This window comes from Artemia franciscana, chromosome 4 (assembly GCF_032884065.1).
Source record: "Artemia franciscana chromosome 4, ASM3288406v1, whole genome shotgun sequence".
Taxonomy (NCBI): domain Eukaryota; kingdom Metazoa; phylum Arthropoda; class Branchiopoda; order Anostraca; family Artemiidae; genus Artemia; species Artemia franciscana.
Window position 1 is genome coordinate 44,339,293 of NC_088866.1, and position 22,612 is coordinate 44,361,904.

Sequence of the window (22,612 nt, forward strand, 5' to 3'; positions counted from 1 at the left end):
CAACCTAATCATACTGACCTCGCTTCAACCGGAGATAATTTATTGTTGAAATCCAGTGTTAACGACACATCTTTGAAAAGTAACAATTCAGTTGAACTGACAAGCGGAAATTCTTACACAATGCAATCAAATATTCAAAAAAATGAGCTTAATGATTTTACGCGTAATAAACCTAATGTGTGTTTTAACTTCTTAGATAGTAGATGTATTTCTAATAATTGTAAATATTTACACATTTGTAATTTTTTTGTTTTTAGCCGTTGTACAAATAATCTGTGTAAATACCCCCATGTTGATATTTGTAAAAAGTTTTCAAGTGGAAGGTGCTTTGGCTGTACAAAAGCTCATATTGAATCGCCAATTAAAGGTCGTAGTAGGCTCCACAAAACTGGGCTGCCCAGAAGCCACCTTAATCCTGCTAAATCTACTAAGCATTTTAAGTCGTGTAATTTTGCTCATGTATCATCAGACGCGGGGGTAGGTTTAAAACCCAACCTTTTTTAGGGCAGCGTCGAAGGCACTCACGACCCCCTCCTCCCCTTGGTCAGGTTCCTGTCGACTTTCATTCTTATCCCCCTGCATTCTCAGATCAACAATTAATAAACCCTTCCCGATTACATACTCCCCCCCTTACCCCTTGTTATCTCCTCTCCCTCTCCGTATACAGAAGTCATATTTCCTTCCCCCTTACAGTATACTTCCCCATACCCTCCCTACTCCGCCGCAAACCAGTAATTTCTTGACGGACATGAATCACTATTCCCACCCAGCCCCCCTTTCCCAGCACCTTACGAAACCCCAGCCCATTCGTTTTATACCTCGTGCCTACCCTGTAAACGTGACTCAGGTCTGAGGCTTTTTCCGTCCAATAATTGTCATATAATAAGTCCTCGTGCTTCGTCCATATCCTTGCCCGTCCCCCCATATCCAAATCCCCAAATCAAATCCTTCTCTTACCTCTCTTCTCCAAAGCATAATAAAATTAAATTAAAACCCTACCCCCCAGGAAATTCTCAAACCCATCAAGTTTCCCTGTCGCGATTCCCCAATCGGTTTGTTTTTCCTAAGCTTTTAGTTACTAATGCTGAAAGTCTTAATTTTGAAAAGCTTACTGAACTCGAGGTGGTTTCAGAATCACATTTGATAGATATTATAGCTGTTACTGAAGTTCAATCCCATGACCCAGGGTCCCTACACCTGACAAATTATTCAGAGTTTATTAAACTCCGTCCTTCAGACCACCCACTCGGGAAAAAAGGTGGCGGAGTTCTGTTTTTTACTAAGAGTCACCTTTACCCAAAGGTTATTCAAGTCCCTAACTTATCCGAGTATGATGAAATCCTCTGGCTAAGTGTTAGACCAAAAGTACTCCCTCGTCCATTTAGTATTATTGTAATAGCTGTTTTCTATTACTCCCCAAACCAAAATATCGAGTCAAAACGTAATTTTATCCAGCAATTACAGGCAATAAGTACCCCAATGCAGGCCTTTTTTAAGTTGGCGATGCCAATGACCTTAAAATGGATTCCTTTTGTGCTTCACTTAAAGTAAAGCAAATTGTTAAAACACCGACGACTCGGGGAAATACCTCTCTTGATGTTATTTTAACTAATATGTATAATTTTTACACCCCTCCCTCAACTTTGCCCCCATTAGGTGGGAGTTATCATCTTTCCATTCTTTTGTCCCCCTCCTCAACTTTTAAGCATACTTTCTCAAAGACTTATAGCACTTACCGCCCCCTTCAAAATTCTGGTCTTCTTTCTTTTGGTATGTGGCTGAGTACAGAAGATTGGTTCGACATTTATAGCTTACAAAACCTTGATGAGAAAACAGCCATGTTTCATAAAAAGCTAATTGATAAATATCAAATTTGTTTCCCAGAAAAAAGAATTAAAAAGGTGCTCAAGTGACAAACCCTTTATTAATCAAACAATAAAAACACTAATTAGAACCAAATTGAAGCTGTTTAAGAATGGTAAACTCGATCAAGCCAATATATTAAGAAAATCAATTAAAAGAGAAATTCGTAAATTGGCACGATCATACTACAAAAATAAGATCGAAGAATTGTTCACTAATAAGCCAAAAAACTGGTATTCCGAGGTTAAAAAGCTATTTGGCAGGAGTCTTGACCAGCTTAATTTCAACTTACCAGAGCCCCCTGATGTTACTGCAAATAGTCTAAATAAATTTCTCGCTTCCATTGTCCAGAGCCTTCCAGCATTGCCAATCCAATTATCAACAGGAGCCCCATCCCCTCTTTTCCCGACTATTTCCCCGTCTGAGATTGAAAGAAGAATTGATAAACTAAGAAAGACAAGTGTTTGTCCTTTGGATATCCCATTTCCTCTTATTAGAGCCTTCGGTGACTTCCTGTCTAAACCCTTGTCTGTCCTGTTTAACGAAATTACTAAGTCTGGGCAAATTCCAACAATTTGGAAACAGGGTTTTATTACCCCTTTGAAAAAGAAAAACGGAAAGCCTGGCTTTGATGGCGTTCGACCTATTACGCTTACTCCTATTTTTTCAAAATTGTATGAAGGATTCCTTGCAGATTTGCTAAAGGAAAAAATCCTACCTCTTACTGACCTGAAACAATTTGGAAACCTAAAATCAACTTCTACTTCCCACTACCTCGTTTCTCTTATTGACCACATCGGGAAAATCCTCGAAAAACCTGATTCCTGGCTAAACTTAATTTCTATTGACCTTCAGAAAGCCTTTGACCTTGTTAACCACAATATTTTAATTGAGAAACTAGAAAGCGAGTTCAATATCGATCCCTTACTGGTAAAATTGGTTGCCTCCTTTTTAACAAATAGATCACAGGTGGTTAAATACCAGAACCATTACTCAAATCCTCTCCCTATCTACAATGGCATACCCCGAGGAACTCTCCTAGGCCACCTCCTTTTTTTAGTCATGGTTAACAGCCTTGCGAAGGAAGTTCCTGACCGTTTTAAATTTGTTGATGACCTAACGATTGTTGAAAGTTGCTTCAGAAATTTACTAAGTGACCCTATGAGTATTCTCAATGAAATTGGAAGTGAGGCTTTGTACCTAGATATGACCGTAAACCCCTCTAAGCCCATGATAATGCCGATTTGTTTCCTCAAATCCTCGCCCTGTTTTCTTAATCCTATCCCTCCTGAAATTTATGCATCCTCGGTTAAATTACTTGGAGTCACAATTTCTTCAAATTTAAAGGGGTATCCACGTTAAAGATATCATCCATAAAGCTAATGCGTCTATCGCCCTCCTTAAGCTCCTAAATAAATATAGCGTCTCCCCTTCTCACTCCTTAAGGTTGTACACGTCTTTTGTCCGTCCGCATCTTGAATATGCTTGTCCAGTTTGGCCCCCTGGCATCTCCCGTGAAGAATCAGACAAAATTGAGTCAATCCAAAATCTTTTTTCAAAGATTTTTTTCTTTTTTCAATTTTCAAAGAAGGCAAGGTGCCTTACTCTCTGCTCCTAAAAAAAGCTAGTTTGGAAACCCTTGAGCGAAGGAGGTCGTCGTTGTGCCTCCGTTTTTCCAAAAATGCAATAACGAACCCTCGGACGGCAAGTATTTTCCCCAAACGTCACTCACCATCCAGATTACGACAGCCTCGAGCTGTTTCTGAGCCTATCCCAGTTTTGTCTCCCATTCGCTGCGTTACTTCCAGATATGAAAAAACCTTTGTCCCCTTCATCACAGAAAAAATAAATAAAATAGCCAACTAGTTTCTCCCCCCCCCTTCTTTTTTTTGTGAGGTGCTTTAGGTCGTTACACTAATTTGCTTGCCTCCCGCTGTTTTGGTTTAGTTTCCCTTTTAATTCATATGTGTTTTTCGTGTATTTTATGCTTCGTTCTTTTTTTTGTGAGTTTTTGGACTTTTTTTTAGTGTCCCTTTTAATTTGTAGATATATATGTTTATTTCTTGTTCATTTCTGTGTTATTATACTTTTTTGTCCCCTTTCCTTTTTTTCTGACTTATATATTTTTTTATTTATTTTTTTGACTCATAATTTGATTATTTATTATTATTAGCTTTGTGTTTTTTGCTTTGTTTGTTTTATTAGTCGACTCCGAAGCCCGAATTCGGCCCTTTGAGGGCTTGTGATAGTGATTTTTTTGAAATAAGTATCTTATCTTATCTTTTTTTGTTAATCGCTTTTAACACTCTTTTAACTATACTATATTATTCAAATTTTCAAATTATAGTATTCAATATCTTCAAAATCTAATTATTTTGGAGTTTAATCTTACTCTTTACTTTTATAATAGCATTTTAGACTGAAAATATTTCCAGCAAAAGGGATTAAATTTCACATTCTACCTACAACCAACCCCGCCCCTTTCTTAGAAATAATTTTGTATTTACCAGAATTACCCAACACAATTTCAAGCTGCTAGAAGCTAATAATGAGAATTACCTAACACAATTTCAAGCTGCTAGAAGCTAATAATGAGCCAAAACGCTGTATAATATTGTACGAGATGAAGTTGGCAATGAAATACTGGTTGAGTACCCTGGGTTCTGGCCACCAAATGTACCTAAGTAAGTGGTAACTGTTCATCCAAATTACTTGAACAACCATAGTTAAAGAGAACTTAGAATGATTAACATGTTGTATCTACACACACTCAAGCATAATCTAATCGAAATTAAAATTTCACAATGATTTAAAATAAATAGCTATTGGTGGTTTTGAAAGTGCTCAAATATAGGTATAATTGACTGTATCCGCAGCTTAACATGTTATTGGTCACTTTAGAGAGGTTGATGTTAAACAGGATTTATCACTGATTACCTTTCTTTTTACAGTCCTTCTGGCTACTATTCGATAGCTGTCTTTGAATTGTTGTATTCTTTGGTCGACAGAGCTTTAAAACTGCATCCAAGAAATCACACATGGCTAAAAATAATGGGAGACCTAAATTTCAGTAAGTTTTTCTTAGTTTCTTAGTTTTTCTAAGTTTTTCAGTAGTTTCAAAGTAAGTTTGAAACTCTCTCTCTAAAACAAACTCTACTTCCCTTTATTTTTTATTCCCACCTATCTTTTTTTGTTAATCGCTTTTAACACTCTTTTAACTATACTATATTATTCAAATTATAGTATTCAATATCTTCAAAATCTAATTATTTTGGAGTTTAATCTTACTCTTTACTTTTATAATAGCATTTTAGAACGAAAATATTTCCAGCAATCAAAAGGGATTAAATTTCACATTCTACCTACAACCCATCCCGCCCCTTTCTTAGAAATAATTTTGTATTTACCAGAATTACCAAACAATTTCAAGCTGCTAGAAGCTAATAATGAGAATTGCCTAACACAATTTCAAGCTGCTAGAAGCTAATAATGAGCCAAAACATTTTTGGTGTTTTATTCCAGTAGAAATCCTAGATTGAATTTTTCCCGCTTTTCTGTCAGTTAATGATAATACTAGACATTCCTTGAGCTTCAAACCAAGTTCATATAATTTTTCCCGTACTAGTTTATCAGTTTCTTTCTACATCTAATGACCAAGCAAAATATGTGAGTATTTCTGAATGTAAGAATCTGGGAGCTGAGATTAAAAAAAAGAAGAAAAAGAATATTATCCCACTCCCGACAGCACTCCTTTAAAAGCTTTTTGTTAATCGCTTTTAACAATATTTTATTAATCAATATCTTTCTCCCCCCCCCAAAAAAATGTATTTCTCCCAAAAGAAAAAAATAGACCCATCTGTGTCGCGTCTGTTCTTTAACTAACATAGCCCTTCCCAAACTTACTTCTTCTACCACCCCTTTTCATGAAAAAATATCACTCAGTGCTCGCTGCGGATTATTTACTTTCAAATTTTAGTACCAAATAAAAAGAAAAGAGTATACAATAATGCATCTACCTTTGTGTAAATCATAGTAAAGAAAGGAGGAAATTAAAAAAGCTGATGCTATTATTAAAACAATTTTTATTATAAAGAATAACAAAGTAACAAAATTATCTACAATGAAATTTGTTAACAACAAAATTGCTTTGAAAATGTTGAAACGTTAACAAAGAGCGAATAATGTAGCAATTATTGTTTTCTGCACCAATTGGATGTAGAAACCGAATGCAACGTACAATATTTAATTGATAAAATTTTGACACTTTTGCAAACCAAAATCTGTTACTTGCGCCCTTGAACAAGCAGTGATTTAGTTGTTTCAACATGCAACATCGCGTCATAAGAGACACAATTTTTACTGTTTTCTTAAAGGAATAGTTCAAAGAATATTGCTAACTTATAAGAATAGGAACTGGCACAAGTGTCGACAAAACAAATATTAATGCCATTTGGCGTTTGGTGTTACTTGAAATTTTTTGTGTAATTATAAGAATAATTAAATTAATTAGTATAATTGCTAAAATTAAGGTACCAATAAGCATTTACTCTCAGTTCCCGACAATGAAAATAAATACAAAGCTTAAAAAATGCCAAGTGTCGCCAAACTTTAGATGGCGTGGATAGTTTTTTTGTAGACAGTAGGGCCAGTATCCACTCTTCTAAGAAAATTTGTTTCCACGATAAACATTTGTAATTAAGAATTATTTAAATAATAGATACCATTCCTGAATCAGCATTAACAGCAATTTTCTTTATACGAAGATTCAATAGCACAAGAATTTAGCTGCATGAAAGTTCAGTTGAATGGGGATGAGTTGCACATGGGGTTCAATTGTATGATGGTTCAGTTACAGGAGGGTAAAGTTACACAGGGGTTGAGTTACATGTGCGCTCAGTTAAACAGGGGCTTCGTTTTCCCTGGGGTCAGATGCACGAGGGTTCAGTTAAATGGGTTCAGCCACAAGACTTCAGATACATAAGGGTTCAGTTGCAAATAGAACCAAAAAAAGGTTTGAAACAGATAGATACTTTGCTTTTTTTCAATCGTTTTCAACAAAACACAAAAAGGATATTTTTTTAAATATCCTTAAAACTTAAAATTAATCTAGAGTAAATGAAAGCTAATAAAAGGAGAAAAACTGTTATATTACATTATAATGTGTACACAAGAAATTATACAAATCAGATAAATGTCGCTAGCCCGTTTAATAATTTACTCCTCAAAGAATACTTTGGAATAGTGGCATTAAAAGTTGAAACTCGCTTTTTTGCCAACTTTCGTTGAACATTTTATTGAAGTAAACATGCAGAGACTAAGCTGAATAAGAACAGTCAAATCAGGTTTTGATTACAATTTTAAACTGTAAATAAAATGTTAGAAAATAGCAGGCAGTAATGTTGGGAAAGCTGAATTAAGCACTGATTAAGTTGAGAAGCATGCACAGACAAAGGGTGCCAATTGAAGAGGGCAAAGACGAAGCAAGGGGCAGAAGGCAGAATACTGGCCTCCAAGATTTAACAAAAATCTATTTTCGGTATTTTGTCTACACAACCAATTACTCATAGATTAAGCTGCTTCAATCAACGGGCACTAAGTTGGAACGAAAGAGTGACGTATAGTAAAATCAATGGGAAAAAATATAATTTGGGCTACATATCTGCAAATTAGAAGGGTGGGGTATAATAAAGTGAAGCGGAATTAGGGATTATACAAGTAATCCTGAAAATTCTAAAATACTTATTCCTAAAAGCACTTCACTTTACTTTAACCCCAATTACCCCTTCCTAATGTGCAAATAAACGACCCAAATTATATATTTCCCATATGCTTTCCTATATATCACTCGTTTCAGCTTAGTACCCGTGAATAACTAAAAATACATTTTAAATAGTGGTATAACTTTATACATTTTAGAAATTTAAGAAACCCTCGCCCATTTTTTTTTTGTATTTCCATTTTAAGAATCCAGAAACCCAAAACCACCCCCAGGCCCCCCCTGATTTTGAGAATTACTTTATTATCTTCATTAAAAACTTAACCCCTGCCTTTTCGTGAATTAGCTTTGCGAATATAATGTTGGGAAGCTCGTAGTAATTCTAGAAATTTGTATGAAGCACAAATTAAGTTTTAAATTAAGCACAATCAGTAAGAGGAATCAAATCGGATTTTTATTAAAATTTTAAGCATCAAATATAATGATAGGAAATAGTGCGCACCAAAGACAAACCATTAGTAACTCTCGAAATTTGTGCTGTTTCTGTGATTTCTGACCAAAGGAAACAAAGATAAATTATTACTATTAAGTAGTTTCAACAGTGATATATGTTTGTCCTGTTTTTTTTTTTGTGATGGCTAACTGGCATTTTTCAACAACGCAAAGTAATTTTTAACAGATTACAATAGTTTAATGGCCTATTATGTTGGCTAAGATTATATACAAAAATTGCAGCTGAAAAAGTATTGAAACTACCTTTTGACACTGATTATTTATTTACACTCTATTTTGTAGAAGTTATTTTTCAAGCATCAGGCACAACTTAACCCTACTATGTGCAAGAACTAAGAAAAACCCATATATGCTCCTTATCTTAAAGTAGCTCTTGGCAGAAAAGGGCAAAATTAGAGCTCATGTTATTTTCCCCCATCAGCAACTCCTGGCTACAATCTAACATTGCAATCCTTTCTAAGGCCCAGCATGACTCAAGAAACCACGAAAGTATGTGCTAAGTTGTGTTTTCGAGCATATTTAGTTAAGGATGGTACACCTCTAACCAAGTTAAAAAGAATTGCTAATACGCTACAAATAGACACACATTTGAGCGTTTTAGAAGCTTTTTTTCGGAAGGGGTGGGGGATTTACCCACTATATTAACCTCTATCAACAATATTGTACACAAATTTTAATAAATTGCATTCATTTTTGTAGTAATAACTTAAAACCAACATTGATATATTTTGCGTACATTAGCTTTCTTTTTCTTATACGATGATTTATTCTAAAACCAAAATTCCATAAGAAAAAGGCCTAAACCACAACAAGACCTGCTTTGCGTCTAGGGACCCAAAATAATCCTACACATTTTCTCTAATAAAAAGTCTTTACATGTGTTTTTTGAACCTGGGCTAAATCACCCACGGAAATATTTATGGAAAATATATTAAGAGCATTGAGAGGAGTGAACGAATCTGTGATCGAGATCCAATCCAAATCTGTGGTCATTTTTTCATACCAGAAAATATTGATATGCCAAATTTGAGAAAAATATAACACCATTTTATACCATATATATATATATATATATATATATATATATATATATATATATATATATATATATATATATATATATATATATATATTAGCAATTATTGCTCGTTTACTAAGATGAATAAATTCCTAGATTTTTCATACCGGTTCTTCCATAAATTTCAGAAACAGCTGAGAGGAAACAAGAGGTAAAATGTGGAGAAAGTTCTACCCACTCGGTCAACTCCGCTTTATTTGGTGATAATACAAAATGGTTATCAGATACAGTCTTTGCAATGCCAAGTAAATGCTCCTTGGAACAGCCACGCTGCTAAAAAAACAAAATGGTAAATTAACCTTTCTAACAAAAACCAACAAAGTAGCTTATAATTGGTAACGTAAAAGTAAAATTTAACAATACAAAGAGAAAGTGATAAGTAGGGTTGACAACATTTTGAAATTCAGTTTCTCCAGGCAATGTTTCAATATGTTACATTATCTCAATATTTTGCTCATATATTTTGGTGGGTGATAAATATATCACCCATCCCCAAGATTCTATGGTGGAGAATTCAGAGAGAAGAAAAACAAAAACAAAACCAAACAAGAAAAAAAACATACATACGACATCAGCAAAAAGTTTTAACATTAAATAGCTCCCTGCAAGGCTCTATGGCCAGAATTGTGGGAGAAAGAAAAGGAATAACAAATTATAACAGAAAAAAAAGAAACTCAAACAACCATCCTTGACTACCGTAAGAACACCCAGCCAGTACAGGCATCCTCAGTGGCGTCAATTTATAGATATAGGGAGGAAGACAAAAATGTATCTATTAATATCTAGGGAGGAGGGATTTATTTCTAATTTTTCAATGAAAATCTATATAAAAATACACTGTTTGTTTTTGACAAAAAAAAAACTAAAAAAAAAAAGAAAACAAGAAAAACTAAAAAAAAAAACAGCACAGAAAGAGAAAAAAAAAACACTAAAAACAGTGGGTTTTTAGGGGGGGATGGCTGATACTCCATGTGTTACTGGGGCACGCAGCAGCCCAACAACGCGTGGCAGGGGTCAACTAGCATAAAATAAAAACATCCTTGGATAAAAACACCAATAAAAGCCGTTTTTTATAAGGGTCATTCAATGTCAAATCACCCAGTAAATAATTAATTTGAAACCCACCTCTTTAGATTTTGATGAAACTTGGCACAATTATTGCATTTACTATCCTAATGATAAATACCAAATTTTATTTCTCTATCTCTTATAGTTTTTTTTCTACAAATTCTTTAATTTTCTTAATTTAACGTGATTTTAGGCCTTGGATTTTGCATCTTGCAATGTAACTTGTAGCTTAAAAAATTAATATCTTGAAAACTATTTGAGATATCACCATGAAAATTTGCATAATATTTTAAAAATATATTTAAAATAAAGAAAAAATACATTCAAAAACCTATCTCAACTCCAAAAAATAATAAAAATATTATAATCAGAATTTTTTTTTATTTGTAAACCATTGTCGGGATTTACTAAAATCGCAATATCTCAGGTCTCAGACCTTGTAGAGTGTTCATATTTTTTTTTACAAACTTCTAGATACATAGGCTAACAAATAAACAAAAAAGATGTATGGCTTTTTCACATTATTATTTGATCTTTTTCAAAAATTATTCAATTCTTTTATTATCTACTATATTCTCAGGTACGGATCTCTTTTCCGACCTGTCGGCATATATCCCGTGTGTGGAACTCCTTTCCACCATGTCAGCCCTTAACTCTCCCAATTTGAACCCACGCTCACTTTTGTGGACCAGAACCAGAAAAAGAACTGAATAAAGCACTCTAAAACGGTGGGTTATATTCACTAAATCAAGGAAATAAACATCAAAGCATGTGACAGGAACTGACAAAGCCACTTCCCCATGCCCAATCTCCCTAATAAGGAATAAATTTTTTTTAATTAGTCACTAAATATTATATTTTCTTTATGTTTATTTTCTCTTTAGAAACCTATTTTGAAGCAAGATTATAATCTAAAAATTACCTTAAGCTACGTGGCAGCGAAGTATTTTGAACATTTAGGGTTATTTAAGACAAGACTTTTCACTGAAAACCTTCTTTTTTTCTTGTCACCTAGTTTTAATTAACGCGGCTTTCAGCGAATTCTTAGTGCATTGACATCGTAATAGAAAAAAAAAAAAAAAATTCACGAGTAGCAGAAAACGCAATGAGATCTCTTCAATAAGCAAAATAATTTTAGTGAGCAAAACAGAATCATGACCAAAATATCACAACTAGAAATGCACAGGCTTAATTACTTCTTTGGATAGAATGGTAAAATGCAAAAAAAGAAAATAATTGAAGCTTGAAATTCTGTATCACAAAGGAAAAAAAACTTCTAAGAGAATCAACGTAATAATTGAAAAGCTCACAATACTTTTGGTACATTTTCTTAATACCTCAAGCAAGAAAAGTTAAAAATAATTTCTGAGACATGAAATAAAATGTACAGCTTTTGACAACAAAAAAAATGCTACAACAACTAAAAAGCTAATTGCAATTTCGAAATTCAGTGTCATCACCTTAGGAAAAATATGCATAATAAAAGCTGATTATTTTGTAATTCAGCATTTTGGTTTTTAGATGCAGCTTATCAATCGGTTTCTTCAACCAATCAGGCTCCAGTCCAAAGACTCCTAGTTTTGGCTCCACTGAAGGAGCTCATTTTTATATGAATTTCACAGAATCTGAAGAATTCCGACATTTGTTTTTTCTTTTTAAAGAAACCGATGGTTTCTTATTCAATTCCTATCCGTACCTTGAGGTGCAAACTGCAAAAAATTCCTATTAAAAAATAATTTTGTATTTTATTTTCAACATTATTTGCTAGAATAATAAGGAAAACGTAGAATATTAAGCTTTTTCGTTGGATTTTCAACTTTTTTTTGGAAAGTGCTTGGGGATTATGAAGTCTATCTCCATCTGTTTCAAACACAACTGCAAGGTATTGTTTTGTAGTACTTTGAATGTTCCATGCTTAAGGGTTATGAAGTCCATCTCCATCTGTTTCAAACACAATGTCGTATTTGGCGTCTTACCTTTTGTAGATGATTAAATAAAAAAAACTAGTTTTTTTTTATAATGAAAGTAAGGGGCGACTTTGAAACTTAAAACGAACAGAAATTACTCCGTATATGAAATGAGTTATCCCCTCCGCATTCCCTTGCTCTTTACGCTAAAGTTTTAATTGTTTTAAATAGTAGAATTGTGGCAAGGAGTCAAACTTTAGCGTAAAGACCGAGGGATTGCAGAGGGGACAACTCATTTCATATACGGTAATTTCTGTTAGTTTTAAGTCTCAATGTCGCTCCTTACTTTCAGTTAAAAAAACTAGTTTTTTTTTAACGTTTTTGAATTAATACATGTTTTATTTTGGCTCTCCGCACATAAATTATTGAAATGAAATTTGCATATTAATTTTTTTTTTGCTAAATGGCTTTCGCTTAGTTTTGATCAGACGATTTCGAGAAATAAGATGTGGGGAAGGAGGCCTAGTTGCCCTCCAATTTTTCGGATGCTTAAAAAGGCAACTAGAACTTTTAATTTTTAACGAACGTTTTGTTAGTAAAAAATATACGTAACTTAAGAATTAACTTACGTAACACTTTTATATTCTTATATTTTTATTATGTATATGAGGGTGTTTGTCCCCTCGTCAATACCTTGCTCTTTACACTAAATCTTAACTTTTGTCCCAATTATTTAAGAATGACCCCTGAATCAGAAAGGCCATAGAATAAATAGTTGAAATTACTAAAAATACTTTAGCATAAAGAGTGAGATATTTATCTCCTCCTAAATACCCCGCTCTTTATGCTAAAGTATTTTTAGAACCCCTCATATGCGTAATAATAAGTGTTCGTTTTAAGTTTTAATGTTACTCCCTACATTTAATTGAAAAACTTTTTCATGATTATTTTTTCATTGTTTTTTTTATAGTAATGCTAAAAAATCCTGCACCCTTTTCATTGAATTACTCTTCCCCCAAAACATTTCTCCAAGGAAAGATCCTCCCACATAGCCCCCTCCCCTCAACCCCACCCCCAAAACCCAAAAAATCCCCCTGAAAACGTATGTACACTTCCCAATAACCATTACTGTACGTAAACAATGGTCAAAGTTTTTAACTTGTAGCCCCTCCCCCAGGGACTGTGGGGGAGTAAGTCATCCCCAAAGACATAGTTTTATGGTTTTCGACTATGCGGAACAAAATGGCTAACTCAAAATTTTGATCCGTTGACTTTGGGAAAAAATGAGCGTGGGAGGGGGCCTAGGTGCCCTCCAATTTTTGGTCACTTGAAAAGGGCCCTAGAACTTTTCATTTCCGTTAGAATGAGCCCTCTTGCGACATTCTAGGACCACATGGTAGATACGATGGCCCCTGGAAAAAAAAAACAAAACAAATAAACACGCACCCGTGATCTGTCTTCTGGCAAAAAATACGAAATTCCGTATTTTTGTAGATAGGAGCTTGAAATTTTTGCTATAGGGTTCCCTGATACGCTGAATGCGATGGTGTGATTTTCGTTAGGATTCTTTGACTTTTAGGGGTGTTTCCGCCTATTGTCCAAAATAAGTCAAATTTTCTCAGGCTCGTAACTTTTGATGACAAACATTAAATTTGATGAAACATATATATTTAAAATCACATGAAAATTCGATTCTTTTGATGTATCTTTTAGCTTCAAACTCCCGTTTTTTATAGTTTCGTTTACTATTGAGCCGGGTCGCCCCTTACTGCAGTTCGTTACCACGAACTGTTTGAAATGTCTCTATTCAATAGTTGTAACTGGTAATCTGCCGTAATACATAGTTCTTTGTGACTCACTTTACTTAGCTTCTTCTTGTTTTTTAGCGAATCGTAGGGTATAGTTAAACTCTTCCTTAAATCCATTCGCTTTCTTTCCTCGAAAGTTTTGTAAAAGAATAAACTTGAACTTGAAAAAAAAAATTATTCTTTTGAGTAGAAAAAGCCCAAAACAATAAGCCCAGTTTCCCGCCGCAAGCCCGCAAAAAAAAAAAAACGCCGGCCCCAGCCCAGAGAAATAAACCATCGGGGCTTGAAATTGACAACACTGGACCAGAGTTGCAACGTTTTTTGTCTATGAATATGTTCCCTGAGTATCGTAAATGTCACACTTAAGCCCTGTCTTAATTGATGTGTCGGCTTGCCTTTAATTGGTAGAATAAATAAGCCGTGGCTTTTTGACTTAAATATAAAGAATTGTCAATTCATTCATATCAGCAAAATGAATCCTTGTCAATTCTATTTTCTTTGATGCCATCCAATCCTCTTTGTAAATAACGAGTGAGATTTTTTATTTACGGTGAACTAAATTTCAGCACCCATGCTAAGAAATCTGTGGCTAGTTAAGTATAACCTTTCCAATCGATCTCCTAAAGCCATAAGCCTTCCGTGTGATGGACTTGTTGGTTTTAAGCTCGAAGCTATAATTTCTATATCCTCCCAATATTAAAAAAAAGCATACAACAGTTTTGAAAGACGTGCCACCAAACTAATATCCTGGAGGTAGAAGCTTTTCTACCCTTGAACACTAGCTAACCTAGCTCTCCAAACACTTGTATAAAGGAGAAATAGATATGATTCCATGCAGCCAATAATAATCTATGAGCTCAGTTATGCGAGAAACGGACAATCAAGATAAACTGATAATTTCCCCGATGCTGAATTTTGTTCAAAGGAGTTTTAACACGGGAATCAATAAAGATGACATTATCCGTTATGGTTTGGCCTCTTTTGATAGCACTGAAATTTTCAAAGTGAAGCATAATCTTTGAAGTAAGAATTTAGCAAATGCCTGGGTCTTTAAGTGGTTTGGAACTAATGCAAAACTGAATAATCTGAAAACATTTTTGACCCTTTCAGCAAATGTCATGCTAATACTACCTATGTCCCCAATTTTGTAGTTTACCACCCAGCCGATGTACCCTATATTCCAGAAGTGACTTACTCTCACCCCTCACCTAAAGGTAATACGTTTGAGCAACTTCTTTATGTCGTTTCGACTCAGCTGGCTGGTTACATTGAATAATTTCCTAAGCTTTCATCAGGTGCGAAGGTGAATTCTATACTCTCTGATGACGTTACTTGTTGCAATAAACAAGTTACCTGCTATAGTGAAAAATCCAGCAAGGTGCAAAAAATTACTTGATAGACTTTTTGGTCATGATTCAATGACTAGTGTCTAGGCAAATCGGGAAAAATTAGTGATTAAGCTGGATAAAACCGTCTCCAAAGATTTCTGTAATGCCATACCAAACATATTGGAAAATGTTACTGTAAAAGTCATCGTTTGTAAGTACCTTAGCTAGCTGTCTATTTAGACACTTACTTTGATGTTTTGCTTTTTAAAGAGTGCCCAGGAGTCGAAGAGACTGTGAGGTTCAGGAGCTCTTGTGCTGTAAAACAAAGTTTTGCTTATGCTCCATCGCTGGAGCTATTACTAAGAGATGGTGTGAAAGTCAAAAAATTATTTTCTGCAAGTGACAATCATTACAATTATGGGTAGCATAAATAAATTGAAAAAAATCATTGAAATTACACTCTAAAATATCATAGCAATGGATTTATTGTTGCCACATCCGATTTTATTTATTAGAATTTTTTGAGTATATATAGGTTAGAAAAGTCATAGTGAAAAAAATGTAGGATAACTGTAAGAAATATATGATGGCAACAAATTTATTTTCCATAAAAGAAAAGAAAGAGGAAACATGGAAGGGATTTACATTTAGATTATCTCAGAATAGAACAATCATCACAGGATAAAAGAAAAAAAAAAGAATTAGACAAGAAGTAGAGTAATTTTTTTTTGAATAATATACCTATCTATGAAAAAATCCTTTTTCAATGATCATTTTCGGCAATAGGCTACTTAAGAGTACTTTGCAGGACACTCCTAGTTTTTCGTTAAAATTCTGTAGCATAGTTGAGATTCTTCTATAGTATTTTCATTAGCGTTTCTATCTTGGAAATTTGCTCTGGCCTTTAAAACAGAACTTAGAGATACCCATCAAAAAACAACAAGTATTCTAGCTTCGAACACTTCTCCGTCTACCCGATTCTATCACCAACATAAAAGCACTGTATACACAAATACGATGTTATTTCAAAAAGAAAAAATCAATCAAATTAAAATTATGCTTTCTTTTCAGCATAAAGAAGACACAATTTTAAAAATTACGAGCATAAATGCACTCCTGTAAGTAATCAAACTGAAAGAATCGATTGACCAATTAACTGCACTATAATTATATTTGAAGTAAGAGACTATTTATTTATTTTATAATTATTAATCTATTAATTTAGCAGTATAGATTAAAGAGTGCAAAGATACTGCACTTCTTTTTCTAAGATAAAAAACAATGACGAATTCTAGGATTAGGATAATGAGCAAGATTGTCCTTCCAATTCATTCAATCTTTTTATCTAGGTCTCTTCTATAAAACCTAACTCTAAGAACGTGAAGTAGTAAATATATAATAAGCTATAAGAAAACGATATAATAAAGTTCTGCTTAAACAAGTTTTTCAATTATTATTAAAATAAAGGAAAAATAAAAAGTCCTGGATTCTTTATTTTTACTGTTTGTTGAATCCAAAAGCGGTTTCTTAGCTTAGGAAGGCCAAACAATGAACAAAAGGAGCATACAGGCCATACAAGGAGCAAAAGGAACATATAGGCCATATTAGGATCAAAAGGAGCAAACAGGTCATAAAGGATGAAAAGAGCTTGGATGAGCAGTAAATTCTTTTAGTGAGGGGAGAGCAAAAAAGATAATTTTTTCCAAAAATGTAAAGAGTTCTGTTTCTTTTAAAATATGAGAAGGGGAGAGAAAGGAGCAAAAACAAGAATTTCACGGATAATTTAATGAATTTAAGATTGAAAACCCTTGATTTTTATTTGAATTTTACAATTAGTTGATGCCTGTTATGTTGCAACGACTTTTTATGTAAAAATAAACGCCACAACACAAAAAGACAGAAACAACAAACAGTTTTCCACAGAGTTCGTTATAAATTACTGCTCAGCTCTAGAATTCAACATAGAAAAGGAAAAGGGGGTCAATCGATTAGACATAAAAGACAAGAAAAGAAGTGATAAAAAAGAAAAAAAGAACAGCTCTTAAACATAAAACTGACCCTATATATAGAGGACAAAATTAAAATCTGCGTTTGTTTTAGCCATCCTTCGTTTTAGTTCTACTAAGATGTCCTCACTAGTGGATCATTGGTTGATACTAAACAAGAATGGAGGACAATAAAATCGTCAAAAAGATCTTATTGTCTTTTTCTAGGCAAGAACAAAGCATTGGGCAGCAAACAGATCTTTACTGAGTTAAGTGACTGGTAGATGAAACCGAGAAGTCCTAGAAAAGTACATTATAATCTGTATTTAAGACAAGAAAAGGCTAAGGAATTCCGGTCAGGTTAAAAAGCTTAGAAAAGATACACAATTTCAAAGGCGGAGCTTTAGAACATGCAAATAGCTAGAAGAACTCATGATATAGGGAACGGAAACCGCATAGTTAAGAAGTGGGTAAGAATTTTGCATCGTCAAGACATTTAACATAAACAAAACTTAACCTGTGATAACATCAATATTAATTAGCACATTTTCAAAATAGAACAAAAAAGCACCATTAAGTAACAGCATGAGTTCATTTGATCTGCAAAAAAAAAATAATATCGTTAGTCATTCGCTTGGACGGTGAAAGACTAGAAAAGAATTTTAGCAAAGCAGGATCAAAAATTATCTCGATTCCACAGAGTTCATTAGGAATTACTTCTCAACTCTAAAATTCAACCTAGAAAAGAAGCTCATTTTGGTCATCCTTCGTTTTTAGTACTGCTAAGATGTCCTCGCTTTTATGCTTATGATGTGTTTTATTTTAGGAACGTTTAGACGGACGCTGAAATAAATCAAAACGAACATTGATCATGAATATTGTCAAAAGGTTGACAAATTAATATCTCAAAAACGGCTCAGATTATTAAGTTAAACTTTTCAGGGTAAGTTTTGGCAGTTTTTGAACTCAAAAGAAGATGCTAAGTGTATACTTTTTAAAATCGTCCGATATTTCAAACAACTTCTTATATTTGAAAAGTTTACAGAAAACATTACAAGAGAAGAAAGGAAGATGGTGTAGTAAAGCTGACTAATTAAGTAGGAATTTGATTTTAGTAAAAATATTAAGACACAAAATACAAAATGCAACATTTTGAAATACCACTTTTATTATGATATAAGCGCACATCCTTGTAAGTATAGGCTTGTAAAGGAAATTGAGAAATAACTGCTTCTTTGCTTATGTACGTATGTAATCTGAAATGACACAGTTGACCTATGCTATAAAAAACACATTTTATGGGATCAAGCAATGTTTTCTATTTAAATTACCGGACTGACCTCTGTTGCGTTTAATTAGGAATACCTTGGACTTTTGTAAGTGTTTTGATGTTTTATGTTTTGTAACTGGAATATTCTATTTGTTTTACACTGTGGGACGTTTAGTCCCAGTGCCGTACAGATAGCCATTTTCCTTATGCCGTTTGAGTTGAGTTAAATGAAGTAATTGTATTATACCAAACTTCTCTATGAAACATTATTTAAGCTTCTAGTCAATTCCCAGTAGGGAGTCTTCAGATAATAGATCAGGCCGTCCCTATGGAAACACTAGCCAAATTTTTATCACCTTAGGATCTTACTCACAACACCTCCAAGGGCAAGGTTAACAACCGTTACAGTAACACAGAAAAATCTACCACAACTGGTGTAAGACTAAATAAAGTTGTAGATAAAAATGTAAATGACTCTACCAGAAGGCAAATTGACTTAAAAAACAATGCTACTTGACATTGCAAAAATTATACCAGAATACGCGAGAATTTGAGATGTGGATAAATTCATCGAAAAATTGAGAATTTTTGACGATTTAACATGAATAATTGACGATTAAGTGATAATGCGTAGCAGTTAGATTAAGGGGAAGTGTGCTAAAATATTTTGAATCAATTAAAGAAAAGAAGCAAAAGACATTGAAACTATAATTGAATCCTTTAAAAATTAAATTTAAAAAAACGAGTTTTTTTAACGGAAAGTAAGGAGCGACATTAAGACTTAAAACGAACAGAATTTACTTCGTATATGATAGGGCTGCTCCCTCATCAACACCCCACTCTTTGCGCAAAAGTTTGACTCTTTCTCTTAACTCTACTTTTTAAAACAGTAAAAAACTTTAGCGTAAAGAGCAGAGCGTTGATGAGGAAGCATCTCCTGTCATATACGAAGTAATTTCTGTTCGTTTTAAGTCTTAACGTCGCTCCTTGCTTTCCGTTACAAAAAATTGTTTTTTTATTTAATTTCTGAACATTTTTGAATCAATGCATGTTTTGATTTCGGCTCTCCGCAGATGAATAATTAAAACGAAATTTGCAATTTTTTTTTTTGCTAAATGGCTTTATCATAGTTTTGATCGAATGATTTTGAGAAAAAAGGGAGCGGGGGAGGAGGCCTAGTAGCCCTCCGAATTTTGGTTACTTAAAAAGGCAACGTGAACTTTTAATTTTTTTACGAATGTTTTATTAGTAAAAGATAAACGTAACTTACAAATTAGCTTACGTAGCGAACTTCTGTATTCTTATATTTTTATTACGTATACAAAGGGGCTCACCCCCTCGTCAGAACCTCGCTCTTTACACTAAAGCTTAAATTTTGTTCCAATTTCTTAAGAATGACCCCTGAATCACAAAAACCGTAGAATAAATAGTTGAAATTACTAAAAATACTTTAGCTTTAAAAAGAGCGAGGTATTAGGAGGAGGTGAGCCTATCATATACGTAATAATTTCTGTTCGTCTTAAACTTTAATGCTTCTCCTTACTTTCATTTGAAAAAACTTTTTCAAATTTATTTTTTCATTATATATTTTTAAATAATGCTAGATAATCTTGCGCTCCCTTCATGAAATTTTTCTTCCCCCATGACAAATTCCTCCAAGGAAAGTTCCCCCAGCATATTCCCCTCTTCTCAACTCCTCCCCTCCCCAACCTAAAAATCACCCTGAAAACGTATGTACACTTCCGAATAACCATTACTATATGTAAGCACTAGTTAAAGTTTGTAACTTGTGGACCCTCCCACGGGGACTGTGGGGGAGTAAGTCGTCCCCTAAGACATAGTTATAAGGTTTTGACAACTTTGAATAAAATGGCAATCTCAGAATTTTGATCTGGTGACTCTGGGAAAATAATTAGCGTGGTAGGGGCCTAGGTGCCCTCAAATTTTTTTTGGTCACTTAAAAAGGGCACTAGAACTTTTCATTTCCGTTAGAATGAGCCCTCTCGCAAGATTCTAGGACCACTGGGTCGATACGATCACCCCTGGGAAAAAAAAACAAAAAAACAAACAAATAAACACGCATCCGTGATCTGCCTTCTGGCAAAAAATACAAAATTCTACATTTTTGTAGATAGGGGCTTGATACTTCTACAATAGGGTTCTCTGATACGCTGAATCTGGTGGTGTGATTTTTTTTAAGACTCTATGACTCTTAGGGTTTTTTTGCCTATTTTCTAAAATAAGGCAAATTTTCTCAGGCTCGTAACTTTTGATGGGTAAGACTAATCTTGATTAAACTTATATATTTAAAATCAGCATTAAAATGCAATTCTTTTTATGTAGCTTTTGATATCAAAATTTCATTTTTTAGAGTTTTGCTTACTATTGAGCCGGGTCGCTCCATACTACAGTTCGTTACCAAGATCTGTTTGAAAGGTTCATAGATAAGAGTGATTCTGAGAGGCTAAGAGCGGAGGTAGTTACTTTTACAACTATACTAGTATTCAGGAGTATGCAGACAAGATTTGTCGGGCTGTAAGCTTATAGTTAGGCAAAAGCGGAAGTGACGAAACAATAAAAAAAGTATAAGTACAAACTTTTACACAAGGGATACCAAAAAACTGCTAAGACTAATATTATCGCGTTAGCCTGAAAATCTCAAGCAGGCTATAAGTTTTGCAGAAACGGAAGCGAAAATTGATGAAGCTATGACAAAAATTTCATCAGATGTCAATAAATAACACAGTAAACATATATTATTTTTACCATGGAAGAGGGCAAAAACGTGTCAAATTTGGGGAGACAGATCGTGAACCTAAGAGGCCCGAAGGGGGCCAATGCTCATCTCCTAAGGAAATAGCCGACTGATTCCACGACCTTGAGTCCTTAGCGGCATGGAACTATAGAAAATATGGGTGTCCACCACCACGGACAGTATTATAATCAATAATGATGGGTAAAAGACATATAAAAGTAATAATACACTCCGTAGAGGTCAGAAGACTAACGAACAATATAGAAAAGATTTCGTTGGCATTATTGTAGCAAACCAAATCACCATACGGCAATTTTTGGCAAAGAATACATAAGGAAGGGCCAGCATATAAAACGAGACACCAGTTCGGAAAACAGAGTGGTATAAATTAAAATAATGATTTACTTTAATGGTTAATGATAATGATTTAATAATGATTAATGATAATAATGATTTATTGATTTTACGCTGTTTTAAAATTGAGTGTTTCCAAAACATACCGTGTTTACTTGATACAGGTGAGTCAAAACGTTAATTAGAAAAAAAGGTTCTTAAGAGGTTTCCTTCTATTGTACAAAATCTCTATTTCTGTTAAGCTGTTAAGTTTCTGTTAAGCTACATTATCACAGATGCTATATATGCTAGAGTGTATAGATATTCAAAGCTTACTTATCTAGATGCTCCCAACCGACTTTTACCCAAGTAATCATTTATTGTCGTTTCAAAAGAATACCATTTGAAAAAAAATTGAAAATAGGCATTAAAAAAAGAAAGAAAGTGAAAAGTGTTGAAAGTCTAAGTAAAACAAGCCAAATTTCCAAATTATTCACTCACAATAAAAAGACGTTCAAAAATTTCTTGTGAGTAGCTAGGGTGTCAAATCATGCAAATAGAAGGGGGGGAGGTAAAATTTATTATCAAAAACCTAGGTGGGGCAAAATTTATTATATAAAATATAGGGAGGAGGTGGGCAACAATGCTCTACCCTTTTCTCACAGAGCTGAAAATATTTTGGTTGATAAAACCACTTTACCAAACTACCAAACTTTGACAACAAAGCAAAATGAAATAATATTATAATGTACCCCTAAAAAAAATAATATTTTAAATCTATTAAGAGCAAAATTTCACTGTTATTTTATATTAAATTTTGTAATAGGTACAAAAGATAATATTTGTAATTCAGTTCAGTTCCTTTCTTTATTACAACAAATATTTACAATAGCACTATAGGCTCCATGGCCCATAGAAGGGGGGCTGAATAACACAAAATTTAAAACAAAAGAATTCACTTCATTAAGTTTATACAATAATAAAAAAA

The 22,612-nt window shown here is 33.7% G+C and overlaps 1 protein-coding gene across 8 annotated transcripts in view; it reads left to right on the plus strand.

Moving 5' to 3' along the window:
• The window catches only part of LOC136026473 (protoporphyrinogen oxidase-like), an 84,969-nt gene extending 66,063 nt beyond the window's left edge, over positions 1 to 18,906 (plus strand). For 5 of the 8 annotated variants that reach the window (XM_065703090.1, XM_065703088.1, XM_065703084.1 and 2 more), the window contains 3 exons: positions 4,815 to 4,933; positions 9,299 to 9,459; positions 11,760 to 11,934. Coding sequence is in view for 1 of the 8 variants with exons in the window: in XM_065703089.1 (XP_065559161.1) it covers positions 4,815 to 4,933; positions 9,299 to 9,447 (268 nt within the window). In the remaining 7 variants the exon portion in view is untranslated. Of the gene's footprint in view, positions 1 to 4,447; positions 4,548 to 4,814; positions 4,934 to 9,298; positions 9,460 to 11,759; positions 11,935 to 18,092 lie in introns of those variants that run through there. The other 3 variants (XR_010617299.1, XM_065703085.1, XM_065703087.1) reach the window with 3 other exon arrangements.
• The last annotated feature ends 3,706 nt before the right edge of the window (positions 18,907 to 22,612 follow it).